The sequence below is a fragment of the Spermophilus citellus genome, assembly GCF_964194105.1.
Source record: "Spermophilus citellus genome assembly, chromosome: 2".
Lineage (NCBI taxonomy): Eukaryota > Metazoa > Chordata > Mammalia > Rodentia > Sciuridae > Spermophilus > Spermophilus citellus.
In genome coordinates this window covers 173,175,811-173,195,070 of record NC_138183.1, presented here as the reverse complement: position 1 = coordinate 173,195,070, position 19,260 = coordinate 173,175,811, and the positions used below count along the sequence as shown (strand labels likewise).

At 35.2% G+C, this 19,260-nt stretch overlaps 1 protein-coding gene and 1 pseudogene across 3 annotated transcripts in view; both read left to right on the top strand.

Moving 5' to 3' along the window:
• CEP57 (centrosomal protein 57) overlaps positions 1-19,260 on the top strand; it is a 39,389-nt gene that overhangs the window by 4,397 nt on the left and 15,732 nt on the right. For both annotated transcript variants that reach the window (XM_081281635.1, XM_081281636.1), the window contains exon 2: positions 2,758-2,914. In XM_081281635.1, coding sequence (XP_081137761.1) covers positions 2,758-2,914 — 157 coding nt within the window. The remainder of the gene's footprint in view (positions 1-2,757; positions 2,915-19,260) is intronic.
• Positions 13,125-16,457, top strand: LOC308634551 (Fanconi anemia group D2 protein-like; annotated as a pseudogene). Its single transcript has one exon. The product of its transcript is annotated as a Fanconi anemia group D2 protein-like (transcript).

Here is a 19,260-nt window from a genome sequence, read left to right as displayed (position 1 = left end):
TCTCTAAACAGCAGTTTTGGAAGTGATCTATGGAACTTTAGGCGGGTTTCTAAAGGGTTCTCAGGGAGTCTACAAGATTCTTTCTTATTCAAGTATGTGTTTGTGCAATGCTAGGTTTGCTTCATATATGTCAACCAAAATATACCAAATGTGAAACAAAAAATTTGCAAGGGGCAGATTGGCATGTGGGTTAGACCTCAATACAGGCTTATAAAATATGTGTTTGGTTTATGCTTTGTAATTTTCAAAAATGAGAGAATGAAAATAGTTCAGTAGGTGTACTTGTGAATGAAATTGATTTATCATAGAATAGGTACAACTTTGGCTTACTCATGCTAAATTGTTTTTCTATGTATATGCCAACCAACAGTCCTCTTTATTCTGTGTCCCCTTTAATGGGTAGTATTATTCCACTTGTAAATTTTTTCTAAGGGGTAAGTTATAAAATGTTATCCTATTCTCTTTCTAATTTATGCTTCCCTAGTCATTGATGAGAATGCACCTTTTTGACTCATACTTTTGCTAGTCTTTTGTGTGTTTTTCTTTTATGAAATGCCCATCCATGTCTTTTGCCTATTTTTTACTGGGCTGTTTTTTCTTTTTGATGTATACTCATTTGTGTTCTGAATGTTAATCCTCACTCTTATAGGACTAGTCCAAAGACATCTTTCCTTGTCTTTGGTATTTTTTGATTAATACTTAATACTAAAGTGGTAAAATTTGTCAGTCATTCCTTTCTACAATTAGTGATTTGAAAAATTCTTCGTTCATTCTAAGATCTTAATGGTATTATTCTAAATTATTCACTATACATTTTAAAGTTGGAGCTTTTAAATTCTAATTTACTTGAAATTTATTTAATTTAATGTTTTATTTAAGATGAAACAATTGTCCTGAAACTACTTGTTAAAAAGTTAACCTTTCCCCAAAGGTCCACAATTTTAGCTCTGTGAGTATATTAATTTCCATGTTTTTATTAGTTTGTTAGGGTGCTTTGTCTTTTTTTGTTGTTGTTTTGTTTTTTCTTTCTAGATACTGTCTTAGTGATTCTCCTTTCTATATATATAGTTGGGAGTGCGGGGCGGTTATCTTCTTTGTTCTTAAGAGAAATGTTAGTATTCTTGGTCTTCGCTTTTCTTCAATAGAAATAGTTGAACTTGTTTTTGGAATTTTAATTGAAATTTCATTGAATTTCTGTTTTAATCTGATATTTTTTAGTATACTGAGTCTTTTTTCCAAACATTAATTCTAGTTAACTTTTTTATTGTATGACCTATGCTTTCTTAAGTTGCATTTTCCAACTAATGTATAGAAATACTGATTCTTGTTAATGAATTTTACCTAGTAACCTTTCCAGGCTCAAATTAATTCTAATAATTTAGTATTCGTTGGTGTTTTTTATTTAGAGAATCATAATCTGTGAAGTTTGGATTCTTTCTTTTCAATTGTAGTATCTGTTCTTTTCGCTATCCTAATATGCTTAAATTTAAGAGATGCAATTTAGTATTAAGAACATCAATTAGAAGTTGTGCAGAGGGCTTTGTTTCAAATTTTGCAAAATGAAGTATGTTTGCCATGGTTTTTGATGAAGTTTTATATTGCCATAAAATAATTATTCTTTGCTGGATAATGAATGTTATTCAATGCTCTCATTCTTGTTTCATGTGAATTTTTACTTGAATGAAGTGGATTACATTGAAAAATATTATAATGCAATCTAGTTTTTCATTTCTAGAATATCTTTATCTTGATCATATTATTTACCTTCTTGTTTTCACAGCAATAGTGTATGTTTCATATTTCCTTTTGTAAATCAACTGAGAATTTATGTGATTTCTAACATGAAAGTAGAATCTTTGGTTTTAGTAACATTTAAATATATGTATTTTGATAGCGTTTGTCTATTCCACAAAGTTGTTTATTGTTATTATTAATATTTATTGTTCCTTTGTGCTTTTCTGAACACAGATTATTTAGTACTCTATAAAGTGCAGTTCTCAAAAGGTAAGACTTTCCTGTGGCAGTTGAAAAAAGAAAAATGGATGTTTGAGAATTTAGAACAGTCATAGTCTCAACTTCTACCATAGACTTCAACTTATTGATTATTTTCTCCACTGTATCAAAGAAAGTCCATTATTATCTTCTAATATATCATATAATTTTCTGATATAATTTTCATATCATGGAACATAATCCTAAATTTGTTAGAATTCCATTCATGACAGATGATGTATGTTTGGAAATAAAGTTTTATATATGAATGTTGATAAGTCTTTATGTTTTCTGATTATTTCCCTGTTTTCTAACTAAAATAAGTCCTTTGAGGCAAGGACAATATCTCTCTTTTTTTTAAGTTTTGGACACTAAAATATTTAAGAAGTGTTTTGTTGCATTTGAGAATAGAGTAATTTGTAGCAATCTCTCATTCTGTATATTACTTTTCTGAATGTATGTTTCATGGTATATACTTAAGATACAATATTTGTTGAGTACCATTTTTTTTCTATACAGTGTTTGTATTTAGATTGTGAGAGTATTCTTTGTAGTGTTTGGCATATGGCTACATTTAGACAAATATGAAACACTTTTAAAGTTGTATTTCCTTAAAATAAATGATGGTTGAATTCTACTGTGTATAGTTATTGGGCTCTTTTTTCCCATTGTCTCTTATCAGAAGAATATATAGGCAGTTCAATTTTTAAGTCATGAATATGGTTTCAATTTTTGAAAAGTAATTTCTGTATTTTTATTTTTCAGAACATCTCAGCTGAACCATCAAGGTCTAATAGGGGTGTGGTTCGCCATTCTTCATCTCCTTATGTATCATATCCATCTGATAAGCCTTTCCTTAATAGTGATCTACGGCGCTCTCCAAATAAGCCTACCCTTGCCTATCCAGAAAGCAATAGTAGAGGTAATAAACCCTGATAAAAAGATGCTGCTTTTGTTTACCTGCTGCTTTAAAATTGTTGTTTTTGTTCTCCGTTATTTCAAAAGTTGAGAAATATGTTTTCCCCTTTACTGCCTGTTTTTAGCCTACTAAAAATATGCTTTTTTGGGTGCTCTTTATTTTGATTGGTGAACATAATCATCTACCACATCACTTAAGATAAAGTACTTTGAATCGTACCTCACTAGTCTATCATCTTCAACATGAATCAGGATCCTAGACTGTGTTTTTACTTCAGTAAAATGCAGTATCTCAAAAGCATTTTTTTTATTCTGATTTCATTCACATTCTTATCTATTATCTGATATGTTCATAGAAAACTAACAAATATCTATGCCTTTCGTCTCCTTCTGATCCCCACTTAACATCACTATCATTTATTATGTCTCTCACTTTAAACAAAGTTTCAGCACCTCTCTGGCTCACATAATAATAATGAAGTCTTAGATTTCCTACAACTTAAACCCTGTCTGCCTTAGTAAATTCATCCCCACCTCCTTTCTTAAACATTCTTTGTTCTCGATACTTGAAATGTATTTGTTTTTAGAGCTTGACATCTATGTTAATTTTCTTTTTTAAAATTAATTTTTAATTGGCACATTGTAATTACATAATTGTGGAAGACATTGTGACATACATGTACCTCTGTTGGTTTTCTTGCCTGCCTTAACAAATACCACGAACAGCTGTAATCTGGCAATTTAGGAGACTGAGGAGGAGGATAGAAAGTTCAAGGCCAGCCTCAGCAATCTGACAAGAGTGCTTGCCTAGCATGGGTGAGGCATTGGGTTTGATCCTCAGCATTATATAAAAAATAAATAAATAAAATAGTCATAAAATATAAATAAATAAATAGGTATACATATATATTTATATATTATATATAATTTTATAAATATGTTTATTTATTTATTTACTTATTTATTTATTTATGGACTGGGGATGTGGCTTGATGTTAGAGGGCCTCTAGGTTAAAGCCAGACACAATAAATGTATAAACACAATGCCACAAACTAAGCCACTTTAAAGAACACAAATTATTCATGTTGTAGTTTTCTATAGGTCAGAAATCTGGGTGGGTTCTTCTCTGCTGACAGTCTGATGTGGTTCAAATCTAGGTATTGACTGGGCATATTCCCTCTGGAGATGCTAGGGATGATCTGCTTCCACACATTCATATTCTTGGCCAAATTCAATTCCTTGTTGCTGCTGGACTACAGTTTCATTTTCCTGCTGTCAGGACCAGTCTTCACCTCTCTAGACTTCTTATTCCTACTCATACTTTCCTCTTGGTCTCCTATGGCAACAATGAATCAGGTCTCATATGCTTTAAATCTCTTTGACTTCTGCTGTGGCTACATTTCTGTAACCATAACTAGAGGAAACTTTCTACTCATGTAATTAGTTAGGTTCGGGAATAGTCTCAGTATCTTAAGAGCCATAACCTTATTAACATCTCTGAAAGTCCTTTTTGCTATGTATCATAATTCACCAGAGTAGCCAGAGATTAGGTTTCCATTCTGCACATCATATCAACTTGAAGTTTGCAAGCCTTTCCCTTGTTTTCTCTCATACTGAAAATTTTTTTTATATTATTTTTATTTTTTAATTTCTCTTTTTTAATTTGTTCTTTTTAGTAAAACGTGACAGTAGTATGTGTTTTGGCATATCATACAAACATGGAATATAACTTCCCAATTTTGTGGCTATACATGGTATGAGTTATACTGGTCATGTATTCATATATGAACATAGGAAAGTTATGTTCAATTCATACTACTGTCTTTCCCATTCCCCCTCCAACCCTGACTCCCCAGTCCAATTCAGTAAACCTCCCCTTCTTGATCTCCACCACTGCCTATTGTGAGTTAGCATCTGCATATCAGAGAGAACATTTGGCCTTTGGTTTTTTTGGGAGTGGCTCCTTTCACTTAACATGAAAGTCTCCACTTCCATCCATTTACCCACAAATACCATAATTTCATTTTTCTTTATGGCTGAGTAATATTCTCTTGTTTATATATACAATATTTTCTTTATCTGATCATCTGTTGAAGGGCACTTAAGCTGGATCCATAGCTTAGCTATTGAGAATTGAGATGCTGTGACCATTGATGTGGCTATGTCACTGTAATATGCTGATTTTCAATCCTTTGGGTAAATGCTGAGCGGTGGTATATCTGAGTCAAATAGTGGTTCCATTGTAAGTTTTTTGAGGAACTATATTGCTTTCAGGAGTGATTGTACCAATTTGCAGTCCCATTAGCAATGTATGCATGTATATTTTCCCCACGTCCTCACCAACATTGTTACTTGTATTCTTTTTTTTTTTTTTTTTTTAACTTTTGTTCTAATCAGTGACATGACAGCAGAATGCTCTTTGATTCATTATATTACAAATGGAGCACAATTTTTGACTTTTCTGCTTGTACTCACAGTAGGGTCACACCATTCATGCAATACTATGTGTACCTAAGGTAATGATGTTCTTCTCATTCCACCATCTTTCCTTCTATGCCCCTGCCCCCAGTATGGATTATTATCCACTTATCAGAAAATATTTGGCCCCTAGTTTTGGGGGATTGGCTTACTTCGTTTAGCATGATATTCTCTAATTCCATCCATTTACCTGCAAATGCCATAATTTTATTCTCTTTTATTGTTGAGTAATAGTCCCTTGTGTTTATATACTAGTTTCTTTATCCATTTATCTATTGAAGGGCCTGTAGGTTGGTTCCACAGTTTGGCTATTGTGAATTGTGTTGCTATGAACATTGATGTGGCTATGTCACTATAGTAGGCTGTTTTTAAGTCCTTTGGGTATAGACCAAGGAGTGGGATAGCTGGGTCAAATGGTGGTTCCATTCCAAGTATTCTAAGGAATCTCCACACTGCTTTCCATATTGGTTGCAGCAATTTGCAGTCCAACCAGCAATGAAAAAGCTTTTTGTTGTTTGTTTTTTGTGGTGCTGGGGATTGAACTTGGGGCCTGTGCATGCGAGGCAAGCACTCTACCAGCTGAGCTATATCCCCAGCCTCATACTGATATTTTCTTTGTCTGGAATTATACTTGTTCTTTAAAGCAAATATATATTATTTACATCAAGAGGTCTTTCTTTAGCTTCTCCAGCACATACCTCTCTGCCCTCCTCAGTGTTGTTTTTGAAATATCTTAATCCTTTGTTCATAACTTAAAGCCTTTAATTTTTGTGGATATAAAGGGGATGATGATTTTGGTGTCTGTCCTTTCGTTTGAAAAGCAGGTATTGTTGGATTGATGGAAGAAAACACTGTAAAAGTCTTCTATATCTCTGGGTTCTGAATCCATTGATTGAACGAACTGGTCAGCAATATTTGAGAAAAAAATTACATCTGTAGCAAGCATGTAAACTTTTTTCTTTGTCATTATTCCATAACACATCATAACAACTGTTTGCATAGCATTTCAATTCTTCTATTAGGGATGATTGAAGTATGTGGAAGGATATGTGGTGATTATATGTGAATTCTGCACCATTCCGTCTAAGGGACTTGAGCATCTATGGATTTTGGTATCTGGTGTGGGATGGGAAGGTTTTCATAATCATTTGATTGGAAAACCATTGTATTACCAATGGATGTTGAAGGCCACCTGTATAATACAATATAACAATAGGATAATATCCCGAGACATTTTTAAAATAGTTCACCATGCTATTCTCTAAAGATGTAAAACAAACTTATTTACAGTTTTGCATGTTATTTGTCTTGTTTTTCCCATCATCTCCATCCCCCCCCCCCCCCCCGCTTTCATATTCCTTAAAATCACTAGTGATGCAAAAACAGATTTTTAGCTTTATTGTTAACATTACTGGGCTGAAAATTTTACTGATTGCTCTGTGAAAAAAAATCCACCTCCCCTCTAATTTTTCTTAATCCTTCATTCTTTAATACTTTGCTGTACTCTGAATTTTTTGTTTCCACAGATGTGAAGATCAGAACTAGATATAATATTGTAGTGGAAGTATTAATTTGTAATTCTCGGGTCTTGTGTTCCTACAGAGTTAAGAGCTCAGTTGCATAGTTATTTTATTTTGTGCTTTTTTTATTAAATATTTTTTTTAGTTGTCAATGGACCCTTATTTTATTTACTTATATGTGGTGCTGAGAATTGAACCCAGTATTTTACACATGCTAGGTAAATGCTATACCACTGGGCTACAACCCAAGCCCCTTGTGCTTATTTTTATTTATTTTTTATTTTTTAAAATTTTCTTTTTTAGATGTAGATGGACACAGTATCTTTATTTTTATTTGTGTATTTTTATGTGGTGCTGAGGATTGAACCGAGGGCCTCACACGTGCAAAGCAAGAGCTCTACCACTGAGGTATAACCTCAGCCCCCTTGTGCTTATTTTTAAGAAATTATAACTGAAAATTAGTGGGGTTTTGCTCCTTTGTGGGCTTCAGTTGTATATTTTTTCGCTTTTTTAACCTATGATGTTCTTTGAATATCATACAATTTTTGTTGTTTTTTTTTTAGATTGTCAGCCTTTAACTGCTATTCTAATGTGTAACATCCTATCATTTGTTTTAATCATTTAGTTAATTTAATTAACATTATTTTTTCATCTTCATGGTATCTTATAAAGAGTTTTGCATCAAGTATTGAAATTCATAAAAGTTTATCAGACTACTAGGGGAAGGGGGATTGTTAAAGACACACCACAGAATTCACATGTCTACCAAAGGGTTGCACAACATGCAAAGTGTTGCCAAGGAAAGGCCATTCCTATATGACTTAGACTAGAGCGTTTTTGTTTTTTTTTTAATATTTGTTTTATTTGTAGGTAGACACAATAACCTTTATTTTTATTTTATTTTTATGTGTTGCTGAGGATTGAACCCAATGCCTCATGCATGCTAGGCAAGCACTCTACCAATGAGCCACAACCCCAGTCCCTTAGACTAGAGCTTTTATAGGAGATTAGTCATAAACGTATTTTGTACTTGAGCAACCATTCACAATTACCAAAATTCCAGCCTTCCCAAAGTGAAATAGGGATTCACTGTAAATCACATTATTTGCATAAATAATCTAGGTAGACAGATATAGTAGAATTTAGTAGGATATGTATGCCATAGGCATATAAACACCTTTATCAATTAGTAATATAGAAAACATTCAGGTAGACAAATTCTCAGAGGTTAGTGAAACAAAAGGTTAGGTCTACTGGCTAACTTTTCTGTAAATTGTGACACTGGAATTCATTCATCCTTTTTGAACTTTGAATGCCTATTACCTAAGCATGGTTTTTATATCAATATGTTAATGTATTCACATCTTTTAAATTTTGCCATATTTCATTATACAGCATTAAAAAACTACACTAAAATATAATTGATATCAAAAGAAAAGTCTTTATATTGGGAAGCTATAAAGCTCACAGCATAGTTCAGTTTTGTAGAATTATAAACCCTTAACTTGAATTTTTATACCATGAGCAAGTATAGTTAGATCTTAGAAGTTGTGTGTGGGGGGGGGGCATCACTTCATACATTTTTTGAGAAAATGACTGTTCAGTATCTAACTTAACCTTAATTTATTAAAATAATATAAAAATGGTATTCATTGATGGAAATGATTTCAGTTAAGTTTACTATTAGAACCTTCAGGCAAATCTTTTTCATGACCATCACCCTTTGATATGTATATTTGATGTGTACATGACTTTTTTGTTATACATTAATAAAAGATGTGTAGTTAATGATCAAGATTTAACAATTTTTACTACTTTATAAGGACATAGTGGCTTGTTTTTCCTTACAAGAAAAGCTTAAAATTAGTTAAGTACCACTACCTTTATTTGAGCTAAAAAATTGATAGTTTTTTTACATTTATTTATTTTTTATTAGTTCTAATCAGTTATACATGACAGCAGAAAGATTTTCAATGCATTGTACACAAATGGAGCGCAATTTTTCACTTCTGGTTGTACATGAAGTAGAGTCACACTGTTCACTCAGTTAGTTATACATGTACCTAGGGTAATGATGTTCGGCTCATTTCACCATCTTTCCTATTCCTGTGCCTTATCCTCCCTTCCCCTTTGCCCCATCCACAGTTCCACCACTCTTCCCATGCCCCACCCCACCTCTCCCCTTATGGATTAACATCCACTTATCAGAGAAAATATTTGGCCCTTGGTTTTTTGGGATTGGCTTATTTCACTTAGCATGATATTCTCCAACTCTGTCCATTTACCTGAAGATGCCATAATTTTATTCTCTTATAATGCTGAGTAATATTCCATTGTGCATATATACCACAGTTTCTTTAGCCATTCATCTATTGAAGGGATCTTGGTTGGTTCCACATTTTAGCTTTTGTGAATTGTGTAGCTATAAACATTAAAGTGGCTGTGTCTCTGTAGTATGCTGTTTTTAAGTTCTTTGGATATAAACTGAGGAGTGGGATAACTGGGTCAAATGGTGGTTCCATTCTAAGTTTTCTGAGGAATCTCCATACTGCTTTCCATAGTGGTTGTAATTTGCAGTCCCATCAGCAGTGTATGAGTGTGCCTTTTCCCCCACATCCTTGCCAGCACTTATTGTTTGTATTCTTGATAACTGCCATTCTGACTGGCATGAGATGAAATCTGTTTGATTTGCCTTTCTCTAATTACTAGAGATGTTGAATATTTTTTTCATATATTTGTTGATTGATTGTATATCTTCTGAGAAGTGTCATTTCACCTCCTTAGCCCATTTATTGATTAGGTTGTTTGTTTTTTTGGTGTTGAGTTTTTTTAGTTCTTTATATATATCCTGGAGATTAGTGCTATATCTGACGTATATGGCAAAAATTTGCTCCCAAAATGTAGGCTCTCTCTTCACCTTGTTGATTGCTTCTTTTCTTTTCTTCTCTTTTCTTTTGCTGAGAAGCTTTTTAGTTTAAATCTATCCCATTTATTGATTATTGATCTTATTTCTTTAGCTTTAGTAGTCTTGTTAAGGAAATCAGGGCCTACTTCAACGTGATGAAGATTTGTGCCTACTTTTTCCTCTGTTAGGTGCAAGGTCTTTGGTCTAATTTCTAGGTCCTTAATCTACTTTGAGTTGAATTTTATGCACGGTGAGAGATAGGAGCTTAGTTTCATTTTGCTGCATATGGATTTCCAGTTCTCCCAGCGCCACTTGTTGAAGAGGCTATCCTTTCTCCAATGTATGTTTTTGGCACCTTTGTCTAGTATGAGATAACTGTATTTATGTGGGTTTGTCTCTGTGTTTTCTATTCTATACCATTGGTCTACATGTCTGGGTGCCAGTGCATGCCGTTTTTGTTTCTATAGCTTTGTAGTATAGTTTAAGGTCTGGTATAGTGATGCCTCCTGCTTCATTCTTCTTTCTAAGGATTGCTTTGGTGATTCTGGGTCTCTTATGATTGCTTTTTCTGTTTCTATAAGGAATGACATTGGGATTTTAATTGGAATTACATTGAATCTATATAGTGCTTTGGGTAGTATGGCCATTGTAACAGTATTAATTCTGCCTATTTAAGACTTTGGGATATCTTTCCATCTTCTAAGGTCTTCTTCATTTCTTTCTTCAGTGTTGTGTAGTTTTCATTGTAGAGGTTTTTCACTTCATTTGTTAAGTTGTTCCCAAGTATTTTTTTTTTCTTTGAGGCTATTGTTAATGAAGGTAGTTCTCCTAATTTCTCTGTCAGAGGCTTCAGCACTGATGTATAGAAATTCATTTGATTTATGGGTATTGATTTTATATCCTGTTACTTTGCCGAATTTATTAATTACTTCTAAAAGCTTTCTGGTGGAGTTTTTTGGATCCTATAAGTATAGAATCATGTCAATGGCAAATAATGATAGTTTGAGTTCTTCTTTTTCCTATTTGTAGCCCTTTATTTTCTTTGGTCTGTCTAATTGCTCTGGCTAGAGTTTCAAAGATTGTGTTGAATGGAAGTGAAGAAAGAGAGCATCCCTGTCTTGTTACAGTTTTTAGAGGGAATGCTTCCAGATTTTCTCGGTTTAGAATGATGTTGGCCTTGGGCTTACTGTAGATAGCTTTTTACAGTGTTGAGGTATGTTGCTACTATCCCTAGTTTTTCTAGTGTTTTGAACATGAAAGGGTGCTGTATTTTTTCTCTGCATTAATTGATATATGATTCTTTAAGTCTGTTGATGTGATGAATTACATTTATTGATATCCATATGTTGGACCAACTTTTTGCATCCCTGGAATGAACTCCACTTGTCATGGTGCACTATTTTTTTAAATATGATTTTGTATATGATTTCCCAGAATTTTATTGAGAATTCTTACATCTGTGTTCATCAGGGGTATATGTCTGAATTTTCTTTCCTTGATGTGTCTCTGCCTGGTGTCCTGGAATCAGGATAATACTAGCCTCATAGAATGAGTTTGGAAGGGTTCCCTCCTTTTCTTTTCATGGAATAATTTGATGAGTGTTAGTATTAATTCTTTATAGGTCTTATAGAACTTGTCTGTGAATTGTCTGGTCTGGGTCTTTTCTTGGTAGGCTTTTAATGGCATCTTCTATTTTCTTGCTTGAAATTGATCTTTAAATTATGTTTGTCCTCCTGATTTATTTTGGATTGATCATGTGACTCTAGAAATTTGTTGGTATCTTCAAGGTTTTCTATTTTATTACACTATAAATTTTCAAAATAGCTTCTAATTGTCTTCTGTAGTTCAGTAGTGTCTGTTGTGATATTGCCTTTTTTATCACGAATTTTAGTAATTTTGAGTTTTCTCTCTCCTTTTCATTAGAGTGGCTAAGGGTTTGTAAATTTTATTTATTTTTTCATAAAACCAGCTTTTTGTTTTGTCAATTAAAAATTTATAGTTTTACTCAATACCACTTTGCATCATCATTGCAAGTGTCCACACAGTGAAAAGAAGTTCCATTTATGTTATGAAAATAGTGCTTACCTCAGTAGAGCCTGAAAAGGTCTGGTGAATCCTGCCTGTCATAGGCTCATGCCCCATACTTTGAGGTACATAGTAATAAATGATGTGAGTATATCCACAATGTTCTATTTTTATATACTTCTTTTTTTGTTTTTTGTTTTTTTTAACCAGGTGTGGGAAGAATGTAGATGACAACATTTGTTCTAGAATTTGGATGATATAGTTCCCTGACTTTGGAGGCTTTCTTAATTAATATACTTCATCTTACATAGTGCCTTGCACATCGGATATTGTCTATCAATATTTGTTGAACTGGCCAGGAAAGGTGGCACAAGCCTTTAATCCCAGCAGCTTGGGAGACCAAGGCAGGAGGATCATAAATTCAAAGCCAACCTCCTCTGACCAACCTCCTCTGAAACTTCTTGGATTGTCTCACATGTGAGCTTTTGGGGGTACCTCATATCCAACCACAGCATGCATTATTTCTACCTATAGTGTATTTCATTTAGGGGTCTTTCCATGTGACTTGAATGAAATTGGCACAGTGGTTTATGAACTCATAGAAGACAGAGCAATAGAAGGGAGAAAAAGTAATAGCTCATTCTTAGATCTTTCTAAGGAAAAAAAAAAAAAAACTCTTAAAATCCATCACTTAGACATCTAGAATGTCTTTTAACCTAGAAGGAAAACAAGTTTGTAAGAAAAAAGTAAATATGAAACTGAAAATATATACTAAATATAGCTCTTCAAATGAAGATACAAAATGTAAAGTAATTACTGGGCTCCAAAAATCTCTAATTAGGAAACTAGAATATAAAGGCATGAAGTAAAAGTTTACTATTAACTCTCTTATATAAAATTTTATTTTGACAGAAAATGTGTTCAGGGATGTGTTTGTGTACATCTGTGTTTTATGTTTTTTAAATATATAACTAGCCATTGGTAGAATAAAAGCATTGTATCTTTCTGATAACAGATTTCTTTTTTAAAAGAGCTCAGAAAACAAAGTACAGTTAATATAAACTTAGTTATAAATGATGGAAATTTATTAACTAGTTTCCACCAATGAATTAACTTTGGTAAAAAAGAATGGTTTTGTTTTATAAGCATGCACTGGATGATTAAACAACCAAGAACAGGAAAGAAAAGTGGACTTTAAGAATGTGAGGAACCAAAGCAACATCACCCCAGGCAGGAAAGTGGAAAGCAAGGGGTGTAATTTTAAGTATGGAGAACTTCATTCAAAATGATTTCCAAAAGAAGGCTGTCGAAATCTGAGGATAAGGAGACCTTGAGGGAAGATACCTCCACAGCTGGGAAGCAACCACTTTCCAAAAAGAGAAAGGAATCTTAATGTTCCTAATGAAGTTGAAGAAAATGACACTGTCTTTGTAAGTCTTCTTAAGATCAGGACTTATTCTTAAAACTAGAGAGAATCAGAATCAATTAGCCGTGGATCAGATAGTTTTCTAAAAGAAGCTATTTTGTTTACTGAGAAAATATCCTTCTTATCCCAGAGTGATAGAAGAATTTCTCCATAGCCTGGAATCTTACATTGAAGACCATGACAGTTTGAGGAACTGCCTCTTGTCCTGTGAACGTCTGCACAATGAGGAAGCCAGTGTGGGTGGATCTTTCTCTAAGAGCCTAATCAAACTGCTTCTGAGGATTGACATATAGCCTGCTATTATCAAAACCTTATTTGAAAAGTTGCCAGAATATTTTTTCAAAACTGTGAGCAGTAATGAAATCAACATGCCTCAATTCATTTTCAGTCACCTAAAATGGCTTGACAGAATCGTGGATGGCAAGGACCTCACCACCAAGATCATGCAGCTGATCGATCTCACTCATTGTATCTGCAGCATGACTGTTACCAGGCAACCTGAGATCTCAGGGGATGCCTAGCATGCTGATGACCTATTAATGGAGAATACTCCCCTCACAGTCCCAATCCTGGATGTCTTTTTCCAGCCTCCAACTTGACCCAAACTTCCTATCTAAGGTCCACCAGTTGGTGATGGGTCAACTGTCCTCAATCAGATTGGATGGTTTAAACCTATGATAGTCAAGTTCATTCTTCATTTCCTGACAGCCACCAAAGCATGTGAGGTAATTTCTGAGCTTCAGGAGTAGGTGGATGCACAGCATTTTATTTTGACATCATAGTTTCAGGCTTCCCAAATCACGTAGGAATGTGAAGGATGAGCAAATCCTTCTCTTTGATATCTTAAAGTTGACTGTTAGATCTGAGAAAATCATTTCAGAAGACTGGATTAAGGCAATTGCAAACATTGCCCCAGTGTCTGAGCACAAGAATTTCAACTAGGCAATGATTTTCATCATTTATAGCACCAACACTCAGGCAAAGAAGAACATTGAAAGGGTACTAAAAATGATTAAATCAGGCTACATTCAAGATCAGTTTCTTTCTATACTCATTATAGATATTGAATATTCTGAAGGTTATTTGTCCATCCATTCTGTTGCTTGCTCAGAGTTTGTTCTACTCTCAAGATCAGAATATAAATTTGTTTGGCAGTCAGTCTCCTATAAATTTAATGCTCTTTTAAGTTTTTTATCACTGCCAGCAGGAAGCAGTTGGTGCCCTATGTCTATAGTGACCTACGTCTGCAGTGGGAATGAAATGGAAGTTGATACTGCATTGTAAGCCCTCCTTGGGTTGTTAGTATTAAATCCAACTCCTATGAGGCTGAATGCCATCTTTGTGAAGGGCATTTTAGATTGTCTGGATAATATGTCCCCTCAGCAAATACAAAAACTCTTCTATATTCTCAGCATTCTGGCATTTAGCAAACATCATGAAGCCAGCAGCCACATCCAGGATGTCATGCATCTGGTGGTACAAAAGCAGCTCTCTAGAACCATATTTAAGTACAAACATATTGGGGTTATTTGTGGTGTCAGTATGGCTGGTATCGTGGCAACAGAGAGAATTAAATGTACTTTGACCCAAAGGAGAGTTGACCTGAGCTGAGCAATGAGAAGTGTACATAGGTGACCTCCTTGCTGAGGTTGGTTCATTCTTGTAGTGAACAGTCTCCTCAGGCCTATGCACTTTATTATGAGGAGTTTGCCAACCTAATCCAAAAAGAGAAGCTGACTTGAGTAATCTTGGAATGGATTGGACCAACCATCTTTAATGATTTCCAAGATGACTTAGTGGTAGACTTCTGTGTTCCAGGAGGTGACTTTCCATTCCCTGTGAAAACTCTCTGTGGACTGGAAGAATACTATACTTGTGATGGGATCTTCATCAACCTCCTGCCACTGTTCTCTCAGAAATTCTCAAAAGAGGGTGGTCCAATGACTTCACAGGAAGCAGGCCAGAAATTAGTGTCTCCATTGTGCCTGGCTCCCAATTTCCTGTTTTTGAGACTTTGTGTGGCAAGACAATATAAAGGAAACCTGGAGGAAATTATTGGTCTCTTACATTGTCCTATATTTCTTACTGATTTGGAATTTGGAGAGAAGTTAGAGTCTATGTCTCTTAAGGAGTGTTCATACATGTGTTCACTCATATTTCCTACCCTCAACTGGTTCCAAGAGGTTTCAAATGCCTTTTGCTGATAAATATCACATGGGATGAAGGGCAAGGTGCTCTCTCGACTAAAGGACACTGTAGAACTGCAGGAAATCCTGGAAAACTACTTGGCAGTCACCCCCAGACTGTGTTCCTTCTCTTGCAAATTTTGACTTGGAAACTTTAGATATAACACCTCATAGCAGCTCTCCTGCTTCAGAAAGAAAGAGAGAAAGAAGGAAAAAGGGGAAAGATAAGATAGAGGAAGGAAACAAAAAGCAGGTGGCTACAAAGCACGCTCCCTGACACATTTGCAAAAGAAGATAATTCGGAATATGATGCTGTGCTGACTGGTAGAGGCCAGTAGACAAGGAGCTCACAGGGAAGGGAGGAAAGACATCAGTGTCACTACAGAATTACAGTGTATTTTTCTGAGAGGCTAACATTGAGGCCTTCTGTTCTGCGTTGTGAACTTGTGACCAAATCCATCGTAGATACTGAAATGCACACTGAAGCTACAGAAGTTGTGTAGCTTGGGCCTGCTGAGCTACATTTCTTGCTGGAAGATCTCTCCCACAATTTAGATAATATGCTGACACCATCTTTACCAAGAGAAACCCATTTCTCAAGAATAAAGGAAACCAGAATATTGGATTCTCACATCTCCATCAGAGGTCTGCCCCAGAAATGGTTCATTGTGTTGTTCAACTGCTGAACCTGATGTGTAACCATCTGGAGAACACAACTATTTCCAGTGCTTAGTTGCTGAGGATCATGGTGAAGTTGATAGACCAAGAGTGAAGGCTCATGAGTACCACATAATGGCTTCCTGTTATCAGAGCCTACTACAAATTTTTCGTGGATCTTTTGCTTGGAGTGGAATTTTTCACATTGGAAATCATACTGTACTTAGCCCTCGAGATCCTCACTAGCTGACTTAAGCAAACAGACCACAAGCAGCCGTTGGAGGAATTGGTCAGTCAGAGTTTCAGTTACTTGCAGAATTTTCATCCCAGCATTTTCAGTTTCCAGTGAGGTCTTTAGTTCAACAGATTTTCAATGGTACTTTTGGAGAAATCTATAGCTCCTGCTATGAAGAAAGAAAAAATTACTTCCCTGGCCAAACAGTACCTCTGTCCAGTGTGGTCACATGGGGAGAAAGAGAAGAACAGCTTCTTTAGTGAGCAGCTGCATGCATGATATACTTTGTGTCTACCTGGAGCACACAGACGATGTTCTGAAAGCTATAGTGGAGATTACTAGTATTGGTGTCCCAGAACTGATCAACTCTTCAAAAGGTGCATCTTCTGCTACATTTCCTTCCCTGAGAAGGCACACCTTTGTCATTTTTTTTTTTCTGTGTGATAATGCTGAACATGAGAAGACAGTGAAAGATCTCCAGGCTAGCACAGCAGCAGACTCAATAGCAGATTCACGAAGAGAAGCTCCTCTGCTGGAACATGGCTATTTGAGACTTCAGGGTCCCCATCAAGCTTATGAAAGTATTTGATAATCATCATATTCTGCATGTATATTTGAAGTGTGGGCATCTCTTTGTGGAAGCATTTCTGAAGCAATGTATGGTCACTCCTAAACATCAGTTTTTGAAAACCAGTGTGCTGAGCTTACTGGAAACCTTCCAGCTGGATGTGAGGCTGCTTCACCACCTGTGTGGGCATTCCAAGACTCACCAGGACATGAGACTCATTAAACATGTGCTCAGAAAAACCCTGGAGCTCTAAGTAGTTTGCAGAGTCAAAGCCATGCTAGTCCTCATCAGTTGCAGAAAGGCTTTCTGGCTGGACAGTCTTAAAAGCTGGGACTTGCAAGGTGAAGAGATTATGTCCCAGAATTCCCAGGAAAGCACAGCAGATGAGAGTGAGGGTGGCATGTCGTCCAAGATTACTAAGAGCACAGCAACAGAAAATGGTGAAGTAAATGAAGCAAGTGATGGAGAAAGGAGCCATATAGTAATTAGAGTGATGACAGCTCTGATTAGCTCCTCAGAGGCTGCTGCCATCTTTCCCTTCTCTGCCAGCCTCTTCCCATTTTGTGTTCAGGGTTTAAAATATGCTCTTTCTGTTTGGAGGTATCCTGTTTTGTATTCTAAGAGGAGGTTTATTTAAATAGTTTGTGGATTTCACAGATTGTCTAGCATAGTCAAAGTCCCAGGGATCCCAGGGAAGCATTATTTCTGGTTTGGATATATGTGGCTGTGCTATGCTGCATAATAAACTCTCTGAGCCATGATTCTGGGTTTTGTGAACTAGTTTTGAAACTGATTTATTCTAGAATTTAGGCTTACATCACTTTAACAAATAAATTCTAAGTTTTGCCTTTAAAAAAAAGAATGTGGGGAACTAGGGATTCAAAGATAATCAGCACCCAGCACTTTCACTCCATCTTTTTTATTTTTTAATTTTTTTCAATAGCTTTGTTCCCTTTTGCCGTTGACCAGCTTCTTCAACATAGCAAGAATCATGGCCACCATATTTTTAAATTGAGCTTAAATTGATAAATTCTAGCTTTAGCTTTTTGGATAAAAGTCCCAAGAAGATAGCTATTGTCTGGATGTCTGCTATGGATCAATTAGCAAGATTTGTGAAAAGGTAAAAAAGGAATAAATCAGAATTACAGCCATGTTAAGGTAAGGAGGAATTCCCAGGAAAAGAGATGTATAAGTTAGGCAAACAGTTCCCAAGAGCTGTTTTACGTATATACTAAAGTATAGTAAGCATATTAAATTTAAAACACACACATACATGCACCTTAGTGGTTTAAAAGAGGTTAAACTTAGTTGACATCAGAGGAAGTTAAACTGATATCTGAGCTCTTTTCCTGTACCTTTTCATATCTTCTTTCAGCTGTTTTGGGTTTTTTTTTTTTTTTCCAGATTTCTAGGTATGTGTATGTGTATTTCACGTCTGCTTTTGTTCCAGTTACGTTGTAGTCTCATTGAGGATGATGCCAGCAAGAATAAGTAAACTGTGTATAATAAAATCTGTGAATCTCCTACATGGGGCCTGTTATGTTCCAGGCATTAAAAAAAAAAAAAAAAAAAAAAAAAAAAAAAAAAAAAAGGATGGTGAATGAACAAATTTCATTAATAAAAGGAAAAGTGTACCTGGTGTTAAATAAAAAGATTTGTTTCTTAAAAAGTTGGCATCTCTCCCTCTACAATTTACATGAATTTTCATTTAAATTGACACTTAACCAACCTAGATGCCCTTCAATTGATGAATGGATAAAAAAAATGTGGCATCTATACACAATGGAGTATTATGCAGCACTAAGAAATGACAAAATCATAGAATTTGCGGGGAAATGGATGGCATTAGAGCAGATTATGCTAAGCGAAGCTAGCCAAGCCCTAAAAAACAAATGCCAAATGTCTGCTTTGATATAAAGAGAAAAACTAAGAACAGAACAGGAAGAAAGAGCATGAGGAAAAGACTACAGTAAACAAAGACGAATGGGGGGAGAGAAACGGAGAGAGAAGGGAAAGCATATGGAAATGGTAGGAGACCTTCAAGGATACATAAAATTATAAGAGGTTATGAGGGGCAAGGGGGAGGGAAAAAAAAAAAAGGGAGAGAATTGAACAACAGCAGGGGAGGTAGAGAGGGAAGATGGGAGGGGAGGGGAGGGGAGGGGGGATAGTAGGGGATAGGAAAGGTAGCAGAATATAACAGTCACTAATATGGCATTATGTAAAAATGCGAATATGTAACAGATGTGATTCTGCAATCTGTATTTGGGGTGAAAATGGGAGTTCAAAGCACAATTTGAGTCTAATGTATGAAAGATGATATATCATGAACTATGTAATGCGATAAAT